At 43.8% G+C, this 23,271-nt stretch overlaps 1 protein-coding gene across 1 annotated transcript; it reads right to left on the bottom strand.

Annotated features, from left to right (window-relative positions):
- Positions 1-523: 523 nt before the first annotated feature.
- On the bottom strand, positions 524-23,031 carry Uba3 (Ubiquitin-like activating enzyme 3). Its single transcript, XM_077653802.1, has 15 exons — positions 22,904-23,031; positions 21,707-21,797; positions 18,453-18,533; positions 16,912-16,994; positions 16,739-16,819; positions 15,994-16,037; positions 14,923-14,987; positions 14,230-14,364; positions 13,531-13,633; positions 11,970-12,080; positions 11,222-11,312; positions 10,289-10,370; positions 9,543-9,643; positions 2,801-2,919; positions 524-699 (listed from the first exon to the last, which is right to left on the bottom strand). Exons 1-15 carry the CDS (start codon positions 22,927-22,929, stop codon positions 599-601), a joined length of 1,314 nt encoding a protein of 437 aa, XP_077509928.1. The 5' UTR covers positions 22,930-23,031; the 3' UTR covers positions 524-598.
- Between the last annotated feature and the right edge of the window lie 240 nt (positions 23,032-23,271).

Raw genomic sequence — 23,271 nt, 5'->3', positions numbered from 1 at the left:
TTTTTCTGCTTCTTTATGCTTGCTCCCCTTTTTCATGTGCTTCTGTCGCAACACTGCGGCATTCATCGCAGAATTCACTGCACTAGACAGCTAGACATGAGCCTACACTTTCACATACAAAGAGAGGATAGTTTTTTAGTTGAAGGTGCCATCAGCTTGTGAAAAAAAGGCACAAAATTTCTGAACATTAAATGCTTGCATGCATGCATACGTGTGCTAACAGCCACCAAAAATTTTAGCTATATGAAGCAGCAGATCACTTTCATGCACACAATACCAGCATATGCCCAGAGCATATGCTGTTCCACAGTGTTCCAGGCCTTTTCTTTTTAAAGGCAAATAACTCCTTGCAAGGCCAGTGATTCACCTCATTCCGCCACTCCTTTTCTGAGATAAATGTAGGACTCAATGCAGCAGCATTTCTGCCACACTAGCTTTATGTGCAAACAAGGCTCCCTAGTATATGACATGTATTGTTCCCATATTTGCTTACTAACAAACATACATATCAAACAAGAGGCAGTTTCCAAATAAAGGCCATAAGTTTAATATAACCAACTTCACGGTAACATCCATCCACAAATCACAATACAAAACTTTATGCATCAGTTGGTTCTTTGAAAGTCATCTTGAAAGCAATGTACATGGGGTTGGTGACATCGACAACCACCAGCTCTTGGCCCTCTACAAAGCCTAGTTCTGAAAGCAAATTAGACAAAGAAAATCCAGGAGGATCATTAGCTTTCATCAAATACAACAACAGCTCTCAAAATTCCGCTCAGCGATTTCCAAACGACTGCAGGTGAGCATGGGAAAAATGTGAATCTTAGCAGCTGATCACAGTAATATCTTGCAAACAAACACACAAACTAAACACAAAAACCAGCCCTTTTTCTACTTTCCCAGCTCCGTGATTAGATGCTACACCTTGCGCACCCTTGCGTAAGGTGGAGCATGCTTTACAGGGGTTTGGAAACAAAATACTGAAACTGCTCAATTGCTTTTCATTTAATGTGATAACACTAATACCACATAAGCAATCCTATAATTAGATTAAGGAAAGCTAAGCTTAATCAGGTTAAAAAAATTAGGTTAGGAAAGTTCAGTTCAAAAACAGCTAGCTATGTAAAGGAAAATGACAGTGGCAATGCTAAAGGACAAAAAAGAGCAGCATGGGTTAGAGAACAAACACTGTCAGTTAAAGAGAAGTCCCAGGGAATAAAAATGCAGCCAAGCCGGCGGCACAGAGTCAGGCAAGGAGTTTAGATAAGGGGGTCTGCTGGGATAGGATGGTCATGGTTGGCACAGGACAAGGCTAACTGAAGACAAAGGCCTATGTTCCTCGGCAGACAAAACCTGAACGATGACGATGATGATGCTCAATAGCTCACTATCATCGACCATCGTCTGCTCTCAAAGATGAAGAAATATGTAGCCAGCTAGCAGACACAGTCCTGAGCCACCACCACTTCTCGATCTGAGATGTGCACTGATTTAAGCTCAGCGGCCACAATGAGTTGGGGTACTAGTGGCCGTGCAGACCTTCGCAGCACCAGAAAAAAAGAGGGACCGGGACTACTATGCTCAGCGTGTCCCCTAGCAATGCCTGAAGAAAAAATGTGGGCTGTGGTGGGACGTAACTCCCGCCAGACATTGTACAGGAATGGTTGTGAACCACATTATTAACATACCGGTGTTTCCCTATGCCCTCCTCGAATGCAACTGTGCTACAGAGCGGCTGTAAAGGTTGAATAAAATACAGCTGTGGAGACCCTCTCAGCATAAACTATGCATGCCGGAAAGTGCCAAAACTTCTTACTTGGCATAAAAATCAGCATGAGCAGAATTAAACAAGAAAATAAGCAATTTCCTGTCCCTGTGCCACCCACCAGTCTAAACACTGCTTGGAATCCTTAGGGGCTTGATCGTAATAAGAAGCTATAACTACCATAAAAACCGGACTATAGGTCGGACAGGAATATAGGTCAATCCCCCAACATACCAATTCTAATAATGAAAAAAATCTTTTTCAACGGAAAAAGTACTGAAAGACACCTTGAAACAAATGCGACTCGACAGGTTGCACAATGGTGACAGTATTTATTTTCATTTAAATGCTGCACATATGTACACCCGGCCAATTTTTTACAGTATCGCCCGCCCATCGCCCGCGTGTTCGTTTCTGGCACACAGAAGTATGGCGCCGTAATGCAAAGCCCTTCCTCTTCATGAATCGCCGCATCTAGGATGGCGAGCCCTTTAATTGCGCCCTCGTGAGTCTAGAGGCATGCGCGATCCCTACCGCTTTCACGCGGATGCATTCGGCAGACACAGGCAGCGATCTTGCACGCAGCGCAACCTTTCCTTCCAATTGTGGATATGCTGCGGTCCGCCCACGAAATGATGTTTTCTTCTGGTTGCTGCAAGTTGTAATATGCAGCTTCTGCCTCCGCCAGTACTGAATGCTCTTTTCGGATACTCCAAATTCGCGCTGTGCTGCCAGGTTCCCGTGAGCTTCCTCGTACTCAATCGTGTTTTTCTTGAAGGCGACGGTAAATTGCCGTTAGCTTCCGCTTTGCACCTACTGAAACGCAAAATGGCGGCACTGCTGCTGATGGCGATGGTGATGGAGGCTGTTGACTTCAGCCACCCATTGTTGCAAGACTTCCGTATTTTTTCCGCCAATGACCGGTATATAAGACGAGGGTAGACTTTTCCCCATGGTTTTTTGAAAAAAAGTTCGACCTATATTCCGGATTTTACGGTAGTTCCCCAAGATGTCTGTTTGCAGTTCTCTTACCTTGCAAGGTTTTCTTGAGGTTTTCCTTTGTCCTCTTCTCAATATCAGGAACAGAAGGCATGTACAATGTTTTGCTACGCCCTTCCACAGTTGTAGTCATGCCTGGCGATTTCATCTGGCTGCAGAGTTGAAGCAGTACACCACGGTCAAACACAAAATCGACTAGGTAATGAATGTAACAAGTGAAACCTTACACAGATAGCCTAGTCTCCCCGTGGCAGGTTCTGAATGAAAAACCTTACAGGTTAAACAAAATGAGTAAAGCGCACCATTACTCATAGCAGATGTGCAAACTGTAAAATTTGAGCTCTAATACACAAATGAAAACACAACAGGCCCGTTCAAATTAAATTTGAACTGAACACTGCTGAACAGGTGCAAGAAAGATGGAATGTCCAAATTTCCCTGAAAATAGTAACGATAACAAAAAAGGATAAACAGGAGCTTGAACACCCGACAGTGAGAGAAAACTTGTTTATAGTCCCAGGTCCAGGTTGCTGGATTAAGTAGGCAAAGTGCCAAATCATTACCTTCCTAGCAATATACCTGTAAGATTGGACAATGCATTCAATGTTACAGAGCAGGAATCAGTGAGGGCATAAAGGACACCTGAGAAAGGTAGAGAAAAGTGAATGAGAAATTTGGCTAGCTCATAGATTCTGAGCAAGTCTCACTGTGGATATTTTTATGCACGTTTGATCGCTCTGCATGATCAACATACTGGAGTACCATAATTGCCCGATTCCAACACACACCAGTTTTCATGTCCGTAAAAGCGAAAAAAACACTACTTGTGCAGAAGCCTGAGGAAACATTCATTATATGCCTCCGCATCAGTCCTCATCACTATCTTGAGAGAGTTCTTGGCTGTCAGTGCACTACAGTGTGCTGTCTTCGTGCCGTCATATAGACTGGCGTTCGTAGACACTGAAGCAGTCCTCATTCTTGAATAGCAGCAAAGATATCCAATATTTAGCAATGAATAATGGTGAAGCAAAACAACTAAAAGCACAATGAAGTAGCTAGGCCTAACACCTCTATGATGCCAGCCATGCCAACATAAAAAGGCTAAAACACCATTGTGTGATGACAATGACACTGGTGCTCTTTTAAGTGCGGTTCAGCTTTGAAACCAAATGTAATGCACATGCGGTTTCAGAGTTCGATTATTATGAAAGACTGCACATGTTAGAATCGAGTAAATACAATAAATGGCTCATAACACCGTCCGTCGTAAAGCAAACACAGAGTCATACCCTGAAACTTATTGCAAATTAAGCAGTGCGACTGCAAACTGTAATTGAGTAGCCACAATCTGCTCTGTCATCTTGGTGCGCCAAATGTTACTATGCTGTCTGCTATGCAGAATCAAACAAGTATTTCAAGGAAGCGCGCCACTAATTTTTAAAAATAGGGTTTTAAGGTAAAAAGAAGGTTTTCGTGGCACAGTAATGCTAGTGTTGGTGAATGTCAGAAAACAGGCAAATCATGTCAACTAGTAAAGTTATTAACTAAACTCTAACCTTTTGCCCATAGGCACCTGATTGCAATTAGAAACTTGTAGCAGGCCATTAGTAAGAGCCATATCAGTTTTTAAAATTTCGAAAACATGATTAACCTTGCCGCTGTGGCTCAACAAATTTGTGCCATTCATCGCGCCATTCGAAAATCATGTATGGATAATACTAACATTACTAATATGGCTATTAATAACCTTACTAATAGCTGGCTACAAATCTCTAATTGCAACGAGACGCTTATTGGTACCACTTTAAAAGTTAACTATTATAATTCAGTCAATAAGTTCAACAGTTAACATGAATTCCATGTTTTCCGATGTCCGCCAACATTACCATGCCGTAAAAAGATTCTCTTTACTTCAAAACCCCTATTTTTAAAAATTAGTGGCAGGTTTCCCTGAAACACCTGGTATATATTGTATTTACTCGCATAATTTGCACCCTTGTGTAATTTGCACACCGCTAATTCGTTAACTGGGTTTATAAAAAACACTCTTACTTGCATATTTTACGCTCCCTGCTGCACCTGACCACCAGCATGCACACGGGTGCACGCAAGGTACGCTTGGGAAGATCAGTGTGGCCGCGCTATCATGTGCAGCTGTGAAAGGCGTGAGTGGCGAGGGGACAAATAGCGGGCCGTTTACCTGGCTCGCTAGTGCTGGCAGTCACTTCCCCGGATGAACAGTTGTGAGAGCAAACTTCTGGAACACGCCGGAATCCAAAACTACCAAAGCGTTTGCTGTTTGTTTTGCCGCTAGTCAGCCGGGTCTCATGCAAGGGCACCATTTAACCGCCTCTAAAATAATGGTTTATGGTTTATGGGGGTTTAACGCCCCAAAGTGACTGAGACTGGGAGGGACGCCGTAGTGGAGGGCTACAGCATGCCCGATGAGCAGCCACCCTTAGTGGAGCCCTGGAATAGGGGCACCAACCCTGCCAGACAGAAGATATCACCATCAGGAAGATGGAAGAACTCTGTCGGACCGCTGAATGACCTTGTAATTAGAGCCAAATAACGTTTATCCTATCCTATCCTATCCGGAAATTTCGACCCCCTGGGGTTCTTTAACGTGCATGGGCCTCTATAATTTCACCTCCATCGAAACTTGACCGCCGCGGCTGGAATCGTATCCGCATCTTTCAGGTCAGCAGCCAAGCGCCATAACCATTGAGCCATTGCGGCGGCCGCCTTGATTAAAAAGAATTTATTGAGTACATGAGGGATCAGTACAAAAACATCAGTATACAGGCTAGGGCCTCAGACTCGGGAGACTATAAAGGGACCCTCCATTTTGCCTCTGACTGCTGGCTTTGCAATTGTATCATTCTGCATTTATTGCTTTGGCTAATACTGTTAACTATTCCCGTTAACTAGCGCATCTGCGAACATACTGCTGTGCCATCCTGCGGGGAACTACATAAAATGGGTTGCGGAGGGAGAGGGTATGCATCTTATATTTGGAACAAACTTTTTTTTTTGGCCAGGGAGGGGTGAGAGTCGGGGAGTCAATGTATAGGTGGCAATATACAGTACAGTGAAATCTCGTTAAATAGTGGAGACGTCTTAATTACTGGTCAGCTGATTTCACTTATTCTCTTCCGAATTTTTCCTTCCTTACTGTCCTACCTCCTTCCCATGATTGATAAGGCACGAAGATGACAGCCCAACTTTGCTCTCATATGCTACGAGGGCATCGACACGATGTATGGAAAAGGAATATTGTGATAGCCTTAAAGGCCTTGTTCTCCATCCTTTAATGCCTTTAAGGCGTTGTGAGTGAAAATTCACTGGCAAGGCTCTGACATACGGTCCCCAGAGAGCAACCTAGGAGGCAGGTGAGCCACCTACAACCTTTGTAAAGTTTCGAGACTGACTTATTTTCTACTCTAGAAATGATTCCCCAAAACAAATGCTGGTGCATGTGTATGGCGCCATCTTTTGGGGCTAACTTGAGCTATTTATACTAATTGCTGCGGCAGCCGCTAGATGGCACTACATGTAGAAAAATACGTCACTAGTCATCTGCACATTTTACTGTGAGTGAATGTGGCGAGATGGACGCCCACCTCGAACAGAGTGTAAACATAAAATTCTCTGCGAAGCTTGGCAAGACAGCCACACAGACGTATGAGCTCCTTCGTGACGCTTACGGCAACGATACATTATCGCACGCGCGAGTTTTCGAGTGGCACAAGAGGTTCGTTTCGGAATGAATATCGGTAGAAGATGACACAAAGCAGGGGCGCCTTTCAAGCTAACGAAATAAAAACAATGTGGCTTGGATCAGGGAAATCGTACAGCAAGACCGCACCATTACAGTCCGCATGCTATCAGATGCTGTCGCCATTAGTAAGACAACATGCCACCAAATTTTGCGTGAGAACTTGGGGAAACGAATGCTGAATGCCAGACTTGTGCCGCACTCCCTCACACAGGACCAGAAGGACACGCGGGCATCAGTGAGCGCTGATTTGCTCTCCGAGACCGAGAAAGATGCTGCATTCGTCGACAGCATCATTGCTGAAGACGAAACACAGTGTTTTCAATACAATCCTGAAACAAAGAGGCAGAGCGCCGAAGGACGGTCCACAAGCACTCCGGCATCGAGAAAGGTGCGGCGACAGAAGACCAAAACAAAGACGATGCTGATAGTTTTTTTCGATGCCAGCGGTGTCAGTCACCATGAGTTCGTCCCACATGGGCAGACGGTGAATCGGGAGTTTTATATCTGCGTCCTCCAACACATGCGTGATGCGCTGCAACGCCGTCGCCCTGACTTATGGGCATCCGGACAATGGAGACTACTCCACGATAACGCAAGGCCGCACACTGCTCCCAGCGTGACAAAATTTCTCGCCAAGCACAGCATTACTCCACTTCTCCATCCACCATGCTCGCCTGACCTCTCCCCATGCGATTTTTCCTGTTTCGTAGTGTGAAGAGAGCCCTAAAATGTCACTGGATGGGGAGTGTGGAGGCCATTCAAGACGGCACGACAAAGGAGCTGACAGCCCTGCCAAAAGAAGCATTTTCCAACTGTTTCCAAGACCTCAAGAAGCGTTGGAAGTCGTGTGTAGACTGCAAGGGAGACTATTCCGAGGGGGTGCTGCACAAATTATTACAATGTTAAACGTATTTTTTTTTAATGGACTCAGTCTCGGAACTTTACGGACAAAGGTCAAGTGATCTCACGGCGTCATTACAACCTGCCCATCGGAGAGTGAGAAAATTGCCCATGGCAGGTGGCAGTTGAATAAATGATTGGTCGCTCAGGAAGAGCAACCTGCGACACACGAGGCCCAGCTCTGAGAGCATCTGCCATCGCAGGGCAATGGCACAACACTTAACTGCTACATCACTTAACCGCTGCACCAGGAGGGGTATGAGGACTCCCAAGGAACAATTAATGTAAAATATAGAATGACCTTCTGCACATATGGGAATTACCGTATTTACTTGACTGTAAGTCGACTCGAATATAAGTCGACACCCCCCACATCACATTTCAGAAAAAAAAAAACTTGGAGGTCGTTTAAGTTTGGTCTTTATTTATAGAATGCGATAGCATTATCCTGCGGCCACCGCTTATTGCCAGCCGCTATCGGCTGCTATGCGCGGGCGTACCCGTGAGCACATTCCAAAACAAAAATGTATTAATCACTGGACTACTCGTCCACACTTGTGCCATCGTCCTCACTAGCGCTGCTGTCGTGATTGCTACTGTGGTCCCACAGCACGTCATTCTAACATCGCCATGAAGCAAAATCCCGCACTTTGTAAACAGCCACATTATGACATCGCGTGGAACAGCTAAATAATTTTGCCTTGATGCAGCTTCCACACCTGCATCACCCACTGTGAACATCGAACTTGTGGCCCGGCACACAGTTGTTCGTTTCTTCGGCATAAAGAATGACAGCTGTCTTGAATGTAGCTGTGAACGAGCGCCAATCGCTTTCTGGACCCAGAGCACAAATGACTACTGACAAAGCACTACATTAAAACTTGTGAAACACGGCCGGCAATAGTCAAATGCACCAGAGCCAAAGAGAAACTGCGCGCGAGTGGCGTCGGCTCTTCCATTGGCTACCGACACTGCCCGGCGCCACTGTCGTTCCGAGTGGCACTGCCGCCGCAATTGGAACAGCGGCCCTTCCATCAACTATCGACGCTCAAGGGAGCGTTGAGTGCGCAGTTGAAAGTAAAAAAAAAAAGAACTTGGAGGACTCCTATTAAAAGTAGAATGCGAATGCGTTATCGGGCCACTGCCGCTTATCAGGAGCCGCAATCTGCAGCCACATATGGGGAGTGCGGGGTTGCTGGTTTGCTGCTTATCGACAGCCCCCATTCGCCACGCGCGGGTGTAGAGGTTCAGGTTGTGCACGTTGACACAGCAGCTGCTCAAGGCCAGCACCACGAGCGATGCGACAGCCCCGCAGCAGAAATGCAACCATGCTGTAGCATGTCCGATATCGCATTTGTCTCGCCTTTATTGATGGTGCCATGCTTTGGTTTCAAATGTAAGCCGACCCCCCCCCCCCCCCCCCCCTCAAATTTTCAAATTTTGAGAAATAGATTTACAATCGTGTAAATACGGTAACCCGTTACGCTATCGCATCATACCCTTGGAGCGGAGCTTAAGTGACCCCTCAAATTTTTATTTTAATACTGCACACGAACCTGGCCACCATGCATCTCAACACAGGATGTGACAAAGTGCAATAACTAAATTATAACAGGATGTCTCCCAATGTTATTTTGGTTTCTGAAAGTATGCAGTGTACTGCAATCGAAAGGGCACACAGCCACAAGAAAGCTTCACACAATGTCCTGCGATATGCACAAGGCTCATTATCCCGAGGAGGTAGTGATCTCAATAGGACATGAACAGTTAAAGAGTCTTCATTCTAAAAACTACATAATCAAAATCAGTGTCTCTTCAACACCAGAGCAAAACACCTTTACAGCTATCACTATTTAAAATCCTAAGCATACTTAGAAATTCTGCACAGCACCATTATAGACACCACAAATAAAACTACTCACCGCACTGTTAGGGGCAATGATTTTCCCAACAAATGAAAATATTTTTAAAAAACATCGAACAGAGAACCTTTCGATGTAAGTGCCCAGTTCACATTGCTGCTTGCATGACACTCTTTTAGACAGAAAAAGGACAGCTAAAAATTGGCACAGGTATTGGTAGTATACAACTCACAATTCTTGGCTGTTCACCAGGTGGTCGTACACTTCTTGGAGTTTTGCCTCTGGAGGAAAGTAGAGCTTAACAGGGGCCTGACTGCAGGCAAGGCATTTCTCCTGCACAAAACATTTACTGTCAGAATGGTATGTAGAACACTGTGAACTTTCAAATGAAGAGGTTTTTCAGATAAAAAATTACAAATTGCCATTATAAAAAAAACTGCACTAAAAGACAGGGGCAACTGCTCTATGGCCAAAGCTGCAGGCATGGAGATATAAGAGTTAGAGGAGTTCGTTGTCCAAAACTGGAGAGAAACTTGAAAAATCACCATTGTCACAGATGAGAGAAAAAGAAATAAACATGTGACAAAGCTGCCAGTACAGTTGTTGTGAGGATTAGAGCAGCAGCCATCTGCACTTGTGTGAATGTTATTAACAAACACTATTACAGAACACAGCTCGAAGAAGCCAATGCTTGCACCATGTGTGCAGAAGCATGTATATTTAGATGGTGCATTTTAAGTCTTGCCCAAGCGCTGCAACAAAAAAGCTGAACAGATATGCAGCAACTGCAGCTAGCAAAGGTACGTAAATTGCCCTGTGCTTCTGCGTAATTATTTAATTTACAGCATATATTACTCATTACTACTTTAAGCAGAGAAAGGCTAACTAGGCTTCTCTTGAATGCTGGAGGAGCCACAGCGCAGAAAATTTGTACCATGCAACTGCAGCTTTTAAGATGAAGTAAAACGTCTACTCAACGTTTCGTTCCGCTTCAAAGCAGTAAGTGTAGATGCCATCACTGTCATTGAAAACCACAAAGTTGTTCAATGGGTTGCTGCAGCTGCAAAGGCAATAAATCATCATCACTCATCAGGTTGAACACACAGGGCTGGACAACAACTGGCCAACAGTACTAGTACTATCACCATCTTTACTCCAGCACGAATATAAATACATAGAGTTCCATGTTTCAGAACTCCTTTAATTACAAGGTTTGAAAAATAGAAAACTGGTTTCGAGAAAAGGAAATGAACAGTAACCGTCTAACATAAGTCCACTCTGCAAGGGAAGGGATAAAGGAGGGAGTGAAAGAAGAAAGGAAGATAATTTCGACCACCTGGGAACATTTAATATGCACTGATACTACACAGCACACAGGTGCCTTTTACGTTTTGCCTCCGTCGAAATGCAGCAGCTGCGGTTGGGTCTGAACCTGGGTACTCCGGCTAGGCTTGACTTATGACTAATGGGGTTTAACATCCAAAACGGCTCAGGGCGTGAGTGACATTGTAGTGGAGGGTTCTGGATAATTTTGGCCACCTGGGGTGCTGTAGCATGCGCCTTTAGCATTTCACCTCCTCCGAAATGCTAACGCCACGGCCGGGATCGAACCCACGTCTTTCAAGTCAGCAGCCAAGCACCATAATCACCCTGGTGGCTTTCTAATTGCAAGGAACTCACCATAATACACATCTACAATCCAAAGCACACTTAACCTCCTGCTTAACAGCTTTCCTAATAATTTTTTTTTCCTTCAATTGTTCCCCGCACGCACGCATGCATTTCCTTGTCATTTCTCACACTCTGTGCATGCAACAAACTTAATTTACAATGACTTTCCCAAATAATAGAACACGGCTGTAATGTGATGCATAAATGAGCCTAGCTGAGAGTAAACTCGCAGCAGCCTACCTGGTAGCGATCTTGAAAACTTCTGTCACGCAGACTGCAGCTATGGCAGCATTAGTTGATGCCACCGCTGGTATGATCCTCTTTACTACGCCTGTGACAGAAGAAGAGAGAAATATAGAAACTGCTTCTTAGCATAACAAAAATGAACTATTTTGCAACGAGTCTGTCTAATCAGCCACTGCCCAGCTTGAAATGAGAATATTGACATGATTAGCATGGTAGCTAGATCACCAGTTCTTTTTGCTGCACTTTCAGCATGTCCACATAAGCAATAGCTGAGAGGAGCATTTGCTGCCAGCCTGAAAGAATGCAGAATCTTTCTGACTCACGTTTATTAACTACTACTTCGTCGTTATAACAGCAACCATGAAAGGAGAAAAAAAATGAGGGGAAGCTCAAAGGCGTGTAATTTTTGAACTCTGGTTGGCCCCAAGTAAACATCATCGTTTTCTCTTAATTACGTCGCATAGCCCAAACCCAAAATGCCCGAATCAGCCAAAGCCCATTCCTCAGCAATTCCTGAAAATGCCGCTTATACCGGTGCATTCACTGCATTTTAAATTGGCACTAACATTGTCATAAGCTCCCCATCTCACATTAGAGGTGGCCTATTAATACAAATGCAACACATATCTAAAAAATTATCTGTGATTCTTGCTACAGCACATTCCAAAGTTTCAATGCATTACAACAGAATGTAAGCCACCACTAGATTTTACTGGCTCACTAGGTACTAAGAACGACTTGCCTTGTGTTAGCCTGTATGTAACTCCTCTGATGTGAAACTCATCAGCACGCTCTGTAGCCTTCTCATGGATCCACTGAAGGTGCTCAGGATTGTCGCCATCAATAGCCGCATCTTGAGCGACAAAAGCAAAAAAAGGGAAGAGAACAAGACACAAACGCAGAATATTTTACTCAGCCTTTTCTAGTTCTTTTTTCCTTCATATAAAATGTACCCAGACATAAGAATTTTTTAATGCAACTGTTTCCGTTTTCCTAATATTAGACAACCTTCTCTGGCAATGCTACACACCGGCTTTTACAGGCACACCAAAACTGAAAAAAAAAAAAGAAGTCAATGCACCGTAACTCTATGCTACAGTCAGGGCACGGCTAGCATAATTAGTAAGAAGAGTGAAACAGTAGCCCTTAGTTACTGCGCACTACACAAAGCTACACTAATGACATTGCCATGCTTTCCTGGAACCAACCCTCAAGGATTTGTTCTTCAGCCCTTTTTTTCTGTCTTTGTCTCTCTTCTCCATCCAGAATGGCACAGTGGTGTGCCATAAACAGGAGTATTACAATGACGGGCAGCACACTGGAACGCCATTGTGCATGACCACAATAATGGTGGCTACACTCTCCTGCATCCTCAGATAACAGGGAAAGGTGGGCTAGTTGGTGGTTCGAACTTGTGTCTGCGCTCCGTCCTATCTGGTTCCTTCCCCTTGTCGGTCGCGTGGTTAGAATATGCATGCATCCTCAGGGCATGTCTATGTGGGAAATTTTGAGCAGCACTGAACCATCTTTGGTGCTATGTGTTGCTTCTCTATCTTGTCCCGTTTTTCGCGCCGTTTTCAGTCTTGAATCTTGCATCTTCGGAATGTGGTGATGTAACGCATATCTATGTTGGAAATTTTGAGCAGCACTGAACCATCTTCTGAATGTGGTGATGTAACGCCATCGTAATGTCGCTTTAAAGTTGCTTAGTCCAATAAAGTGCACAGTGTTTACAAATGCAGCGTGCAAAGTAACCTCTCCTTCATTTTTTGACAGCTGGTTTTCTATCCGATTCATGCTGTCGCAGACCAGCCGCCCACACATGACATTGGAGCCCGAGTTAATCTGCACAGGCCCCGGCACCAATCATTGAGGTAATGGCAAGAATAAGGTTACCATGAATGGCGACAACTAGGTGATGTTTTGGTATGTGAGGTGTCACTCTCAAAGGTACTAGCCAGGAAAAAATTGAATTCGAATTTGAAAAAAAGTGTCAAAATCTCAGAACTGCTCAATTTTTTTTATTCCTTCACTCTTGCTACACTTTAAACTTCTACGGCTCTCCACCAGTTCTGATGTGTCTCTTGTGATTCAAAAGAGATGCTTCATAGCCTGTTCAAGAGTATGTGTTTCAGAGCCTCATTAGGGCACATTGTTGCAGTAAAATAAAATGGCCTTGTGTGCGAGCACATCGATGCAAAGAGCATTGCCACACCTCAAAGCGACTTTCAGAAATAATCTAAATAACCTAGAAGCATTTGACCACGTCACGAAAGTTACCACCCAGTAAAGTTGGAACCTACCTCCAAAGGGCTTCTCCTTGGGCCACAGGAGGATTTTTACATATTCAATACAGTGCTCTGGCAGCCTTGGAGTGTGGGCGATGGTGCACAGTGGGAAGTTGATCTGAAAAGCAGAAACAGCAAGCACCCTTGCACTTAAAGCTTGCTTTGCTTGGAGTCTGCTGTGAAGATGGCAGAAGAATGTTACTCATACAGCCCAGCCACTCGAGCTAATCAGAAAGTGTTTTGTGAGCTGATGCTACATCTAGAATGGTATATTCCATGCAATATTGGACGCCACTGAATCATTGCGGACTGTTTGGGGTAGCCTAACGCACATCAAAATGTTGAAAGCCAGGCTTTTTTTATATTATTCCAGCTCCACTGCAATGCGTCCATTTCAAGTTAAAAAGAAGCATGCTAACTTCCGCACAACAACAGAATGGCACAAGCATGACCTGCAGCAGGATGTACTTGTCATTCAGACAAGAATGAACCACAAAGTTGAATGACTGTAAAGCTTAGCATATGGCTGCTCTTTCCTGGGACTTTAACCCCGCTGCACAGCGACTATGTGTAAAAGAGGAGCTATGGAAGAGCTCACTGCAGCTGTAACGAGCTGTACGGTAGTTTGATGCAGCATTCAACAACAGCCAACTAAGTAACATTTCTTTTACATGCAGTGTTGAGTATGCCTTAACATAAGAAAAGTTTGCTCACCTGCGGAGGATAAAAATCCAGGTTACAATCGACGCACGCATTCATGCTCGGCAGGATGACTCGTGCATTGCCCTTGAACCCTTCCGTTCCACCATCGATCATAGGAATGATAGAGCCCTGATCCACAAGGCTGAGCTGCATACAGGAAGTAGAAAATTTAAAAGGATGTATTAGGTAATGTCATTAAGGAAAAGAAACCGGCATTAACACTGAAAATGTGTGAGTCTACACATGCTAAAGAGACCCAAAAGGATGAAATTTGAGCAGAGCACTCTGGTTTAGCTTAAAAATTCTCGGCTCTTAAAAGCGTAGCAAAGTTGCAGAATACAGGAGAGCAATATAGCGTCTGTAACCAGGATTCAATTCATAAACACAATTACGAACAAATTTGTTCAGATGAAACTAATGTGCAAAAATTTAGTTGTAATAGTTGTAATTTGAATATTTCAGCTGCACTATGTTGAAACTACACTACAACTGCATTATACATGGAGACCAAAAAAAGCACCTACTCATTAAGTTTGAAATGCCCCCCCCCCCCAAAAAAAAAAAAAAATTAACAGAAAGCTTTCAAGAGTGAGCACCCTTGGAAACATGACCAGAGCACTCTAGCCATGTGTAACCATAACAGACATGACACACCATAACAGACCATGTGCATTAATGTACAACAGCTTCTCACACTACACTCACCAACATGCCATTGGCCCATCGCCTTGCCACAATGGAGTCTAGACCGCACACGACAATGTGGAATTCTAAAAAGAAAAGGCACAAAAAAAGGAAAAATGAACAGGAAATAGAGTACCACTGAACATGCCAAATATATATGAGCATGCATTGACACCCCGGTACCTGATAGTAGGTACTTGCCATGGGTGCTATACAATTAGGTATGAGACCTAGATAGGGACTGTCCGAATTCTTTTCCTGAAATCAGATGCATCTTCACGGCACTAGATGTTTACTACTGTTGTCTATGTGATCACAAAGAGTTAAATAAAAAATCAAGGTAATAAAAATTACAAGTACTGCAGAGTGTGCAGAGAGTAAAGCTGTAGTGGAACTCATTGCCCAAGGATTCAATAATAAATTCAGCAGTCCAATACTTCAAATTCTCCAAATACAAGCCATGACCTGGTGTAACATTGCATGCTTTCATGGAGAGGTGAACTTTTTTGTCATGCAGTGCATGAATTAGCACTAAAGTGGCTTTTATAATGCTAACAGCAGTCTCGTATGGAAGGTGTAATTTTAGTGGCTTCAAAGTAACAATGCATACTACAGAAAAACAATGCGGAACAAATTGAAGCTGGTGTTATGATCACAGATGTTCAGTGCATGTCCATTAAAAAGAACAGGAATTAAAACATTTCGGTCAGCTGAAAATCCAGTGCTTTCAGTTCTAAATGCGTACCACCAACAGCTAATATCAGAGAGACATTGAGTAAAGCTGAAATTTGGTTGTGTTGATATACATTTATGGTGGGGGAACAGCACAGCAGCAGCGCTTGTCTTCTCTATGTCCCGCTGCTGTTGAATTGCTCCCCCATAATGAATATCAGAGAGACATATTTTATGCGGAATGCCAAGGGCTCTTGCTACCAAAGTCAAGAACAAAGCTAACTGTTCTGGTTGAAACCCGAGTGTCACGATTTTCCAAAGTAAAAGAAGTGATTCCCACACTAGTGCCACTCTCCCCCAAAGGAACAAATGCGGAATAGGCAGTGCTAAACAAAAAATATAATAATGAAATGCCCTTACGTTGGTAGAAACTTTCATCGTAGTCCTGAATCTTCTTAAAATGCCTGGACATCGATTATGGCAGTACAAGTCAAGGATGCAATTTAAACAAAATGCAACACCTTAGTTATCGAACATTCACGGTCAGTGCAGAAGCAGTGCTAACAAAATGTGCGAAAAAAAAGCCGCACAAGCATTCTGTGCAGGTCTGCCATCCAAGGAGTTGCCCCTGGCTCAGTTTCAAGGTGAGACAGAAAAACCAGAGTGCGGTGTAGCAGAAGGCGACTCGAAATACCTCTCAGAAAGGGGCATAACAGAAATACTTAAGACAAGACTAAGACTAGTGTTTTGTTCACTAAACAGCACTTGTCAGTTTTGAAGTGACTAGTTAGAAAAAAATGCACGACTCTATGCTACTTCTATACCTGTACAACCCTTTGCGACTTCCACAACTACACCTACAACTGCTGTTTGCATCATTTTGACCTCTTAGCAGACCTGGACGAGCCAGACTTGTCATAAGCTAACTGCCATTTCTGACTCATGACAAGTCCAGCTTGTCGTGTGTTTTCTGACGCTCTGTATCTGGAGTATGGCTAGGAGGGCTTGCCCAATGCGTTTTTTCGGTTTGCCAACAGATGGCAGCACAGATACTAAATGACCATTTTGGTACCATTTTTGAAAAAAAAAAAAAAAAACGTGTTCATTAGAAAGTTAGATTGACCCTTTCCTTCCTAGGACACATGGGCTCTGCTCAAAAGGATACGGCTTGACTTGACATCCAGGTACGCGTTGATTAATGAAGGCTGCAGCCACTTCCGCTTTTGATTTTCCTATATCACTTTTTCTGAAAGCAGAAAACAGAAACAAATGGTCCATGTCTTGACTCCCACGAATGAGCAATAGGCTACGTGAACATCCAGAGTTGCAAGCACGTACCTGAATAAAAATTGTCGGTTCAAGTTGGACAAATCGATAGTGTCCATGTCGATAACGTCAATGTGCCGAAATCCCATCAAAGCCTGCATAGAATTGCACCACGAAGACAGGAGGTCAAAAACTAAGCCTAGCTTTGTGAATACTTTCAACTGAGCGCACCAATATTGCCCCTTTCAGTGACTGCACTCCGCTGTGAGTGCTGGTGCTATGAGGCAAAACCACAAGCACGATAGTAAATTTCAACCAGTTTTTCACACAGCAACAATACCATATTTACTCGGTTAATTTGTGCACTTTTCATTTTTTTAAATAAGCCTTTAAGAAACGGGGTGCACAAATTACATGAAGATTCCGCGAACGTTTCTTAAAAAACTCAACACAGGTCATAATGCGCAATATATACTGCATATTGCCACCTCCTAACTAGACCTCCCAGCTAGCACCCATTGCTGGCTGACAAAAAAAAAAAATGCTGACTCCAAATCTTCCATATACTGTTCAATGCATACGCCCCACCCCCTTCCCCTTTCCCCATCTCACGTTATGTAGTTCCCAGCAGGTTGGTATGTCGGCGAGTGCGGAGCTCAAGGCAATAAACGCGCAATGATACAACCGCAAAGCCAGCAGTCTTAGGCAAATAGTGCTAAAACGCAATAAAACGGCACCCTCGAATGCCACCCAGCTGAGAATGCCAAACTGAACTGCAAACGGTTAGGCAGTTTCAGATTCTGGTGCCCACCAGAGATTACCAAAAGTTTGCTCTAGCAACTGTTCATCAGGGAAAGCATCCACCAGCGCGAGCGAGCCGTGTAAATGGCACATACTAATTGGAATTGATTTTTCCTGGAACAAATTTAGCAACTTATTTTTTTACTCACGGAGATCCACGTATCCTGCTGGGCATGGGCATCGGCACAGGGTGCGTAACATAGAATTTCTTTAGGAACTCTATGGTACCTCTTCTTGTGGTATCTCTCCTTTTTTAGAGCTCTATGGCGCACACTACCCATGGCTCGGGCGATGCTAAGTTAGGCCTCGCATATAGATTGATACCGTATATATGCCAATTCATAAATTTTGAATGGCTGTTTTTGTAATAAAGGTCGACTTATACACGGCAGTATATGGGATGTTGTGCGTTATGACCTTCGAATTCCTAGCTGATGGATGTGCTGCAGTGCGGCCGCTATTTCTTTTCACTACATTGCCATTATCTTGGAATTTAGATGGTGCTGACTCGTTTCCACTTATGTGTCGGTGTATCTCGGGAAGGAGGAGTTGTTACTAAGACGATTGAAGAACGCTGGTTCTGGCACCCTAATCTCGCACTCTCACCAAAAAGGTCTTTTAATAAACTCGGGTAATAAAAACTTGGCATGCGCAAATTACCTGAGGGCACAAATTATAGAAGCCACGTTATTGCTGCATTTACTGAATACTGCTAATCTGTTTTACTACTGCAAACTGTGTTAGTCTAAAGTAGGCAAAAAAACAGACTACAGCCTGTGCGTTACCAACACTAGAAATCAATGCTGGCTTACCAGGTCCTTGAGCATCTCACAGCCTAGGCCACCAGCCCCTATCACCAGAATTTTGCACTTGTCACGAATCATTTCCAGGTTCTGGGTTCAGAGGATAAACAGTGAAATAAGTTTTCATGCACAATAATCAGCATTTTTTGCACTCTGCCTGCATCTCAGTTGAAGCAATCAAAATGTAGGCCCAGTCGTAGTGAATAAAAATGTGAAGTATACTGCCATGTATGTCATTCTGACTGAATATTAATCTTGTGTCGCACATGCGAAGTCCACAAAACAAGATCAAAGCTATGTACAGGGGCATCCAAAATATCTGCAAACAAGAATCAGTGTGGCCGCATTGCGCTGAGTGTCAACGTATCCGGCTCGGCCGCGCATCGAAACTAAGCGGCGCAGGTGCACAGGGGCCCGGAGGCGGTGCTTCGTGTCGTCTGCTACAGCGCGGAAGCACACTGTGTTTGCATTGTGGTGAAGTGCACCAGACTGTGGGCTGGCAACGCGAGCCCGCCGATATGGCGTTGCTGGAAAGCGCACTTCTCTCATTGCAGCGCGTTGTCTTTGCTTCGGCTTGCAACTCAGTGGCCTATTTTCTCAGTGGCATGATTTCATTTAAATGTATGTATTGCTAGAAATTTATAAGCCCTGCTATTGTTCGGCTATGCGGCTTACCAAAGGAAATCAGGCTTCTTGGGACGCCGATAGGGCCCCAAACAATGACGACCATGAGAAGGGGGGTAACTTGCATTGACATCGCAAATTGAACAGCTGCTTCGCGTTTGACTCCCACTCAAACGAGATCTCCGCAGCTGGGATCAATCTCGGGTGCCCCGATACTGCAGTCTGGCGCTCTCCATTGAGCCAGCGCGGCGAGTCATCTTCAGAGCTTTACCGCACTATGCAGGTGACGTGGATAGCAGAGAACGGCTTCATTTTCTGTGCGTACTGCGTGAGGCAGATGAGATACTTTGCAGCAGCTGATAATCTCTGTACAGACCGATAAAATCAATCTCATTCTTCTCGGGCCACATTTCTCCCATAATAAGTCTCGTGCGAAAGTGTTCGCAGACTTTCGCACACTGCGCCGCTCTACATCGAATTTTATTAAAGAACTGATAAACATCATCAACACTCCTAATCAGTTTGAGAGAAATCAGAGTATGTTTAACGCATCACGAAATTGTTGTTTATATAGATGGCATTGATTCCAGCATTAAACAGGCTGTGCGACAATGCATTTGGAAGCTCAAGCAACCACTCACAGGACACTATTCATAGTGCATTGTAATAGCCTGCCATACTGGTCGCTTTTTCTGGTGCTCCGCTCTGACTCCCGACAATATAAAAGAGCGAAGCCGGCAGTCACCGAAACTGAGGTTGTGGATCGACGCGTGGCAACCGCATTTCGATGGATGACGAAATGCAAGCATGCCTAAGGGCTGTGCGATGTGCATACACGTTAAAGACCACTCATGGTTATTAATTATTAGGGACCCTATCCGCGTCTCACACAGCCTGATTCGCTTTGGTAAGTCGCAAAACCAAACAATACCAGGGGTGATAGATTTCCAGTAATACATATATTTAACCAAAATCGTAGCACTGAGAAAACAGGCTATTGAGTTGTAAGCGGTGCGAAATACAACGCTCTGTAGTGACAGAAGTGTGCTTTCTCGCAACGCCGTATCGCTGGCTCAGAAGCTGTCAGCACACACTCAGATGTGCTTCACTGCAATGCAAGCATGGTGCACGTCTGCACTGTAACAGACGACACGAAGTACTGCCTCCGGGCCTCTGTGCGCCTGCGCTGCTTAGTTTCGATGCGCGCCTGCGCCAGATTAGCTGACGCTCCGCAGAGCGCGGCCACGCTGAGCCATGTTCGCACATATTTTGGACGGCTGTGTACATGCATTCCAAAATTTTTCTTCAGCACAAATTGTGTAACATATGTCAAACAAGGGTTGTACGTAAATAACTGAACTGAAATAAGAGGGAGTCAAGACGGACACTTCATTACGTTCAGAATTATGTGCTGGTTCTGCTTTGGTAGTGCCTATGGCTTTCTACAGTGCTGATGTTTCCCTACATCATTTTGATGGGCCTTTGTTTAATGAGATTCCAATGAAAATACTAGTTGTAACTAATGAGATTCCAATAGAAATCCTAGCCATAACTATGTGAGTGAGGGATTTAAACTATACAGCTATGAGAACAATGGTTGACAATGTATCAACACTTCCAGTGAAGCCATGCATGCAGCTCTGCCTTAGCATGGGCACATTGCCTTCCAAGATAAAAATTCAGGGAAAAGTTGGTAATCTTTCACCAAGAACAAGTTCAGAGCCAAATCTCACTGTATTGGTGGCTTCATACAATTGGGATTTAAGGGAAAAGAGAGCCTTAGAAAAACATATTTTATTAATAAAGTCACAATTATGAAATCTTGAGAGAACGCATTGTTTGCATGCCGATTCCAAATATGCAGTTTAATTTTATGTAAGAAAAGTCCTCATGCACTTATTTAATATGTTAGGAAACTTTTTGCTGAGAGCTTTTTTAATATGTTAGTAACATTTTGCTGACAGCTTTCAAGAAATTCTGCCGCAGGAAGCTTGCTAAAATGCGTGCCATTACGAATTGGAAAAACAGCGCAATCAAAGACGAGACACAAGAGAAGCACAAAACACCAGCGCTGTCCTCCATTTTTGTTGCACTAAATCAGCAAGATGTATGTTAATCACCTAGCCCAATACTGAAATCCATGCTGACCTATGTATACCGTTGATAATATTCTTCAATTATGTACAATGAAAACAAGACACCAAACTATGTTTACATCGGCCGGCAGTCATGGAAATTTAAACATGAATGCAAATTAATAAGCTTCCAAATTTCTACTGCAAGTAGTATGTGTTCGTTCGAACAAAGGAAAGAATGCCCAGAATCAGCATTTAAAAGGCAATTTTCAGTTCAACTCCCAAAGCTCTTGGACAACATTGGTTTGAGAACTGCCAAATGCTATTAGACATACTTGAACTCATGATAGCTTTTGCAGAATTATACAAAATGCTTTAGAAACAGCCTAGCAGATGACAATCAGCCTGGCCTGTGCTTTGCACACATGTGGCAACTCTCGCCAAGTTTGAAGGTTCATTCCGTCATAGAGTGCTGATCAAGCAAATATCGATGCTCGTGTGATATCACTAAAAACTGGAAGGGTGTACATGCAAAATAAACAAGGTGTACAATTTCAGATTTACCGCAGGGCCTGGCTCGAAGTCTGGGTGTACAAATGGGCCGGGTCGGTTGAGAATTTTTTCGACATGAACCCATCGCTTTGGCCAGTCCACACTTAAGTGAGAAAGAGTAAAAAGACAACACAATAAAGCAGAGAGGTTGCACCGAAAAGAATAATAAAAGTAAGCAAACCGAAAACAATTCAAATAATATTTCTTCACGAGCAAACCTGCGGTCTCCTTCTTTGGGTTAGATCTGGACACTGGGAGGCCGAGGCAGACTTATGGGGTGACTGTTGACGGGGGTGGTTGGTCGGTGGGTGGGGTCTTATTTGCGCAATGCATTCCTCAAACTTTCTTTGTAAAAAAAGATGGGATACTGCTACCTTAGTGTTTTAGAGGACTTGGAAAAATTCCTCGGCTTCCCCTGAAATACATGATGCCGGCACTAAAACAGGTATACCGGCGTCATGTCAGCCTTACTAAGAGTTTCCAGTCGTTGAAGCCAGTCATCGAATAACACCAATTTAGGCAGCACCTTATCGAAAACACTCCTGCTCTTTCGCAGATAGTTTCGTTTTCAATGTTTACAGAGACGCTTAGCGCTCTGCCAGCTATTATTTCTAACTTTTTCATTTTGCTGGACGCCTTACGTTTGATTGATGTCAGCGCAACGAAACTAAAACCAAGTAGCAGACACTAATTTTATTGCTTTGACGTCCTGACACTCCCAACTAGAACAGCTGCCCAGAAGGACAGGTCCCTTCAAGCCGAAATCAGTGCTGTTAGCCACGCGTGTGTTAGCCACGCGTGAGAAGTGTAATACCAAGAATGTAGTCCTTCTTACACTTCATAAAACGGTAAATGCACTGCGCATTTCCAGCTAAAGTCATTTATAGAAAGCTAGAGCAAGAATGACCTCGCCGACACGTTCGCCTGTCCTTCTGGGCAAACATCTAGAACACAGAAGCAAAACATACAGCGTGTGACATGAAAAATGGACGGAAATGCAAAAGAAGGAGTAAGATGACAGAACTCCTAGCAATATAACACAAGACAAGGTGACGAGCCCTGTTAAATAACAAGGCCATTTTCGTGCAGTTCCGAAGCTCGAAGGACATCTAATTGCAGCACAGCTTCACAGATAGCCTTGATGGACAGAATCATAGCATAATACTCATTTAAGACAATAATTAAGGGGTTATTTAGTGCAATACATACCCGTCAACATCCATGTCATGAGCCATTTCAGAGCGGGCGGCTCTTTAGACTCACTGGATCGTGGTGTGGATACTAATCAAACAGCTGCTGAAGTCAAAGCCGGTCAGTATGCGTCATGAGCCGAAACTGAAACTAGCAATATTAAAGTTTTCCCTGTATTTATGATTTCAAGAGCAGCCTTCTTATCAAATCCAGTAGTGCTACCTGCTTTATGCATTATTTTAGGCCTTCTTTTATTTATTGAAATGAACAATTTTAAACTGTATACCGTAATCATTTCTTTCCCATTAGCTCTACGCAGTTTAGACGATTTAGTTATGGACATAGTAGCTTGTACAGCTATCATACAAACGTGGCTCGACTAAGCA

The sequence above is a fragment of the Amblyomma americanum genome, chromosome 2 (genome assembly GCF_052857255.1).
Source record: "Amblyomma americanum isolate KBUSLIRL-KWMA chromosome 2, ASM5285725v1, whole genome shotgun sequence".
In the NCBI taxonomy this organism is placed as follows: Eukaryota; Metazoa; Arthropoda; class Arachnida; order Ixodida; family Ixodidae; genus Amblyomma; species Amblyomma americanum.
The sequence above is the reverse complement of the archived record's forward strand: the minus strand, read 5'-3'. Positions and strand labels throughout refer to the sequence as shown.

Bases quoted from the DNA above. Each gene is read 5' to 3' on its own strand.
- Uba3 (XM_077653802.1), bottom strand. From the start codon at position 22,929: ATGGCTCATGACATGGATGTTGACGG. The intron at 18,534-21,706 runs GTAAATCTGAAA...CTCTGAACCCAG, and splicing joins ACTTCGAGCCAGGCCCTGCG to AACCTGGAAATGATTCGTGA. The intron at 2,920-9,542 runs GTGAGTTGTATA...TCAACTCTGCAG, and splicing joins CTGGTGAACAGCCAAGAATT to CCAGATGAAATCGCCAGGCA.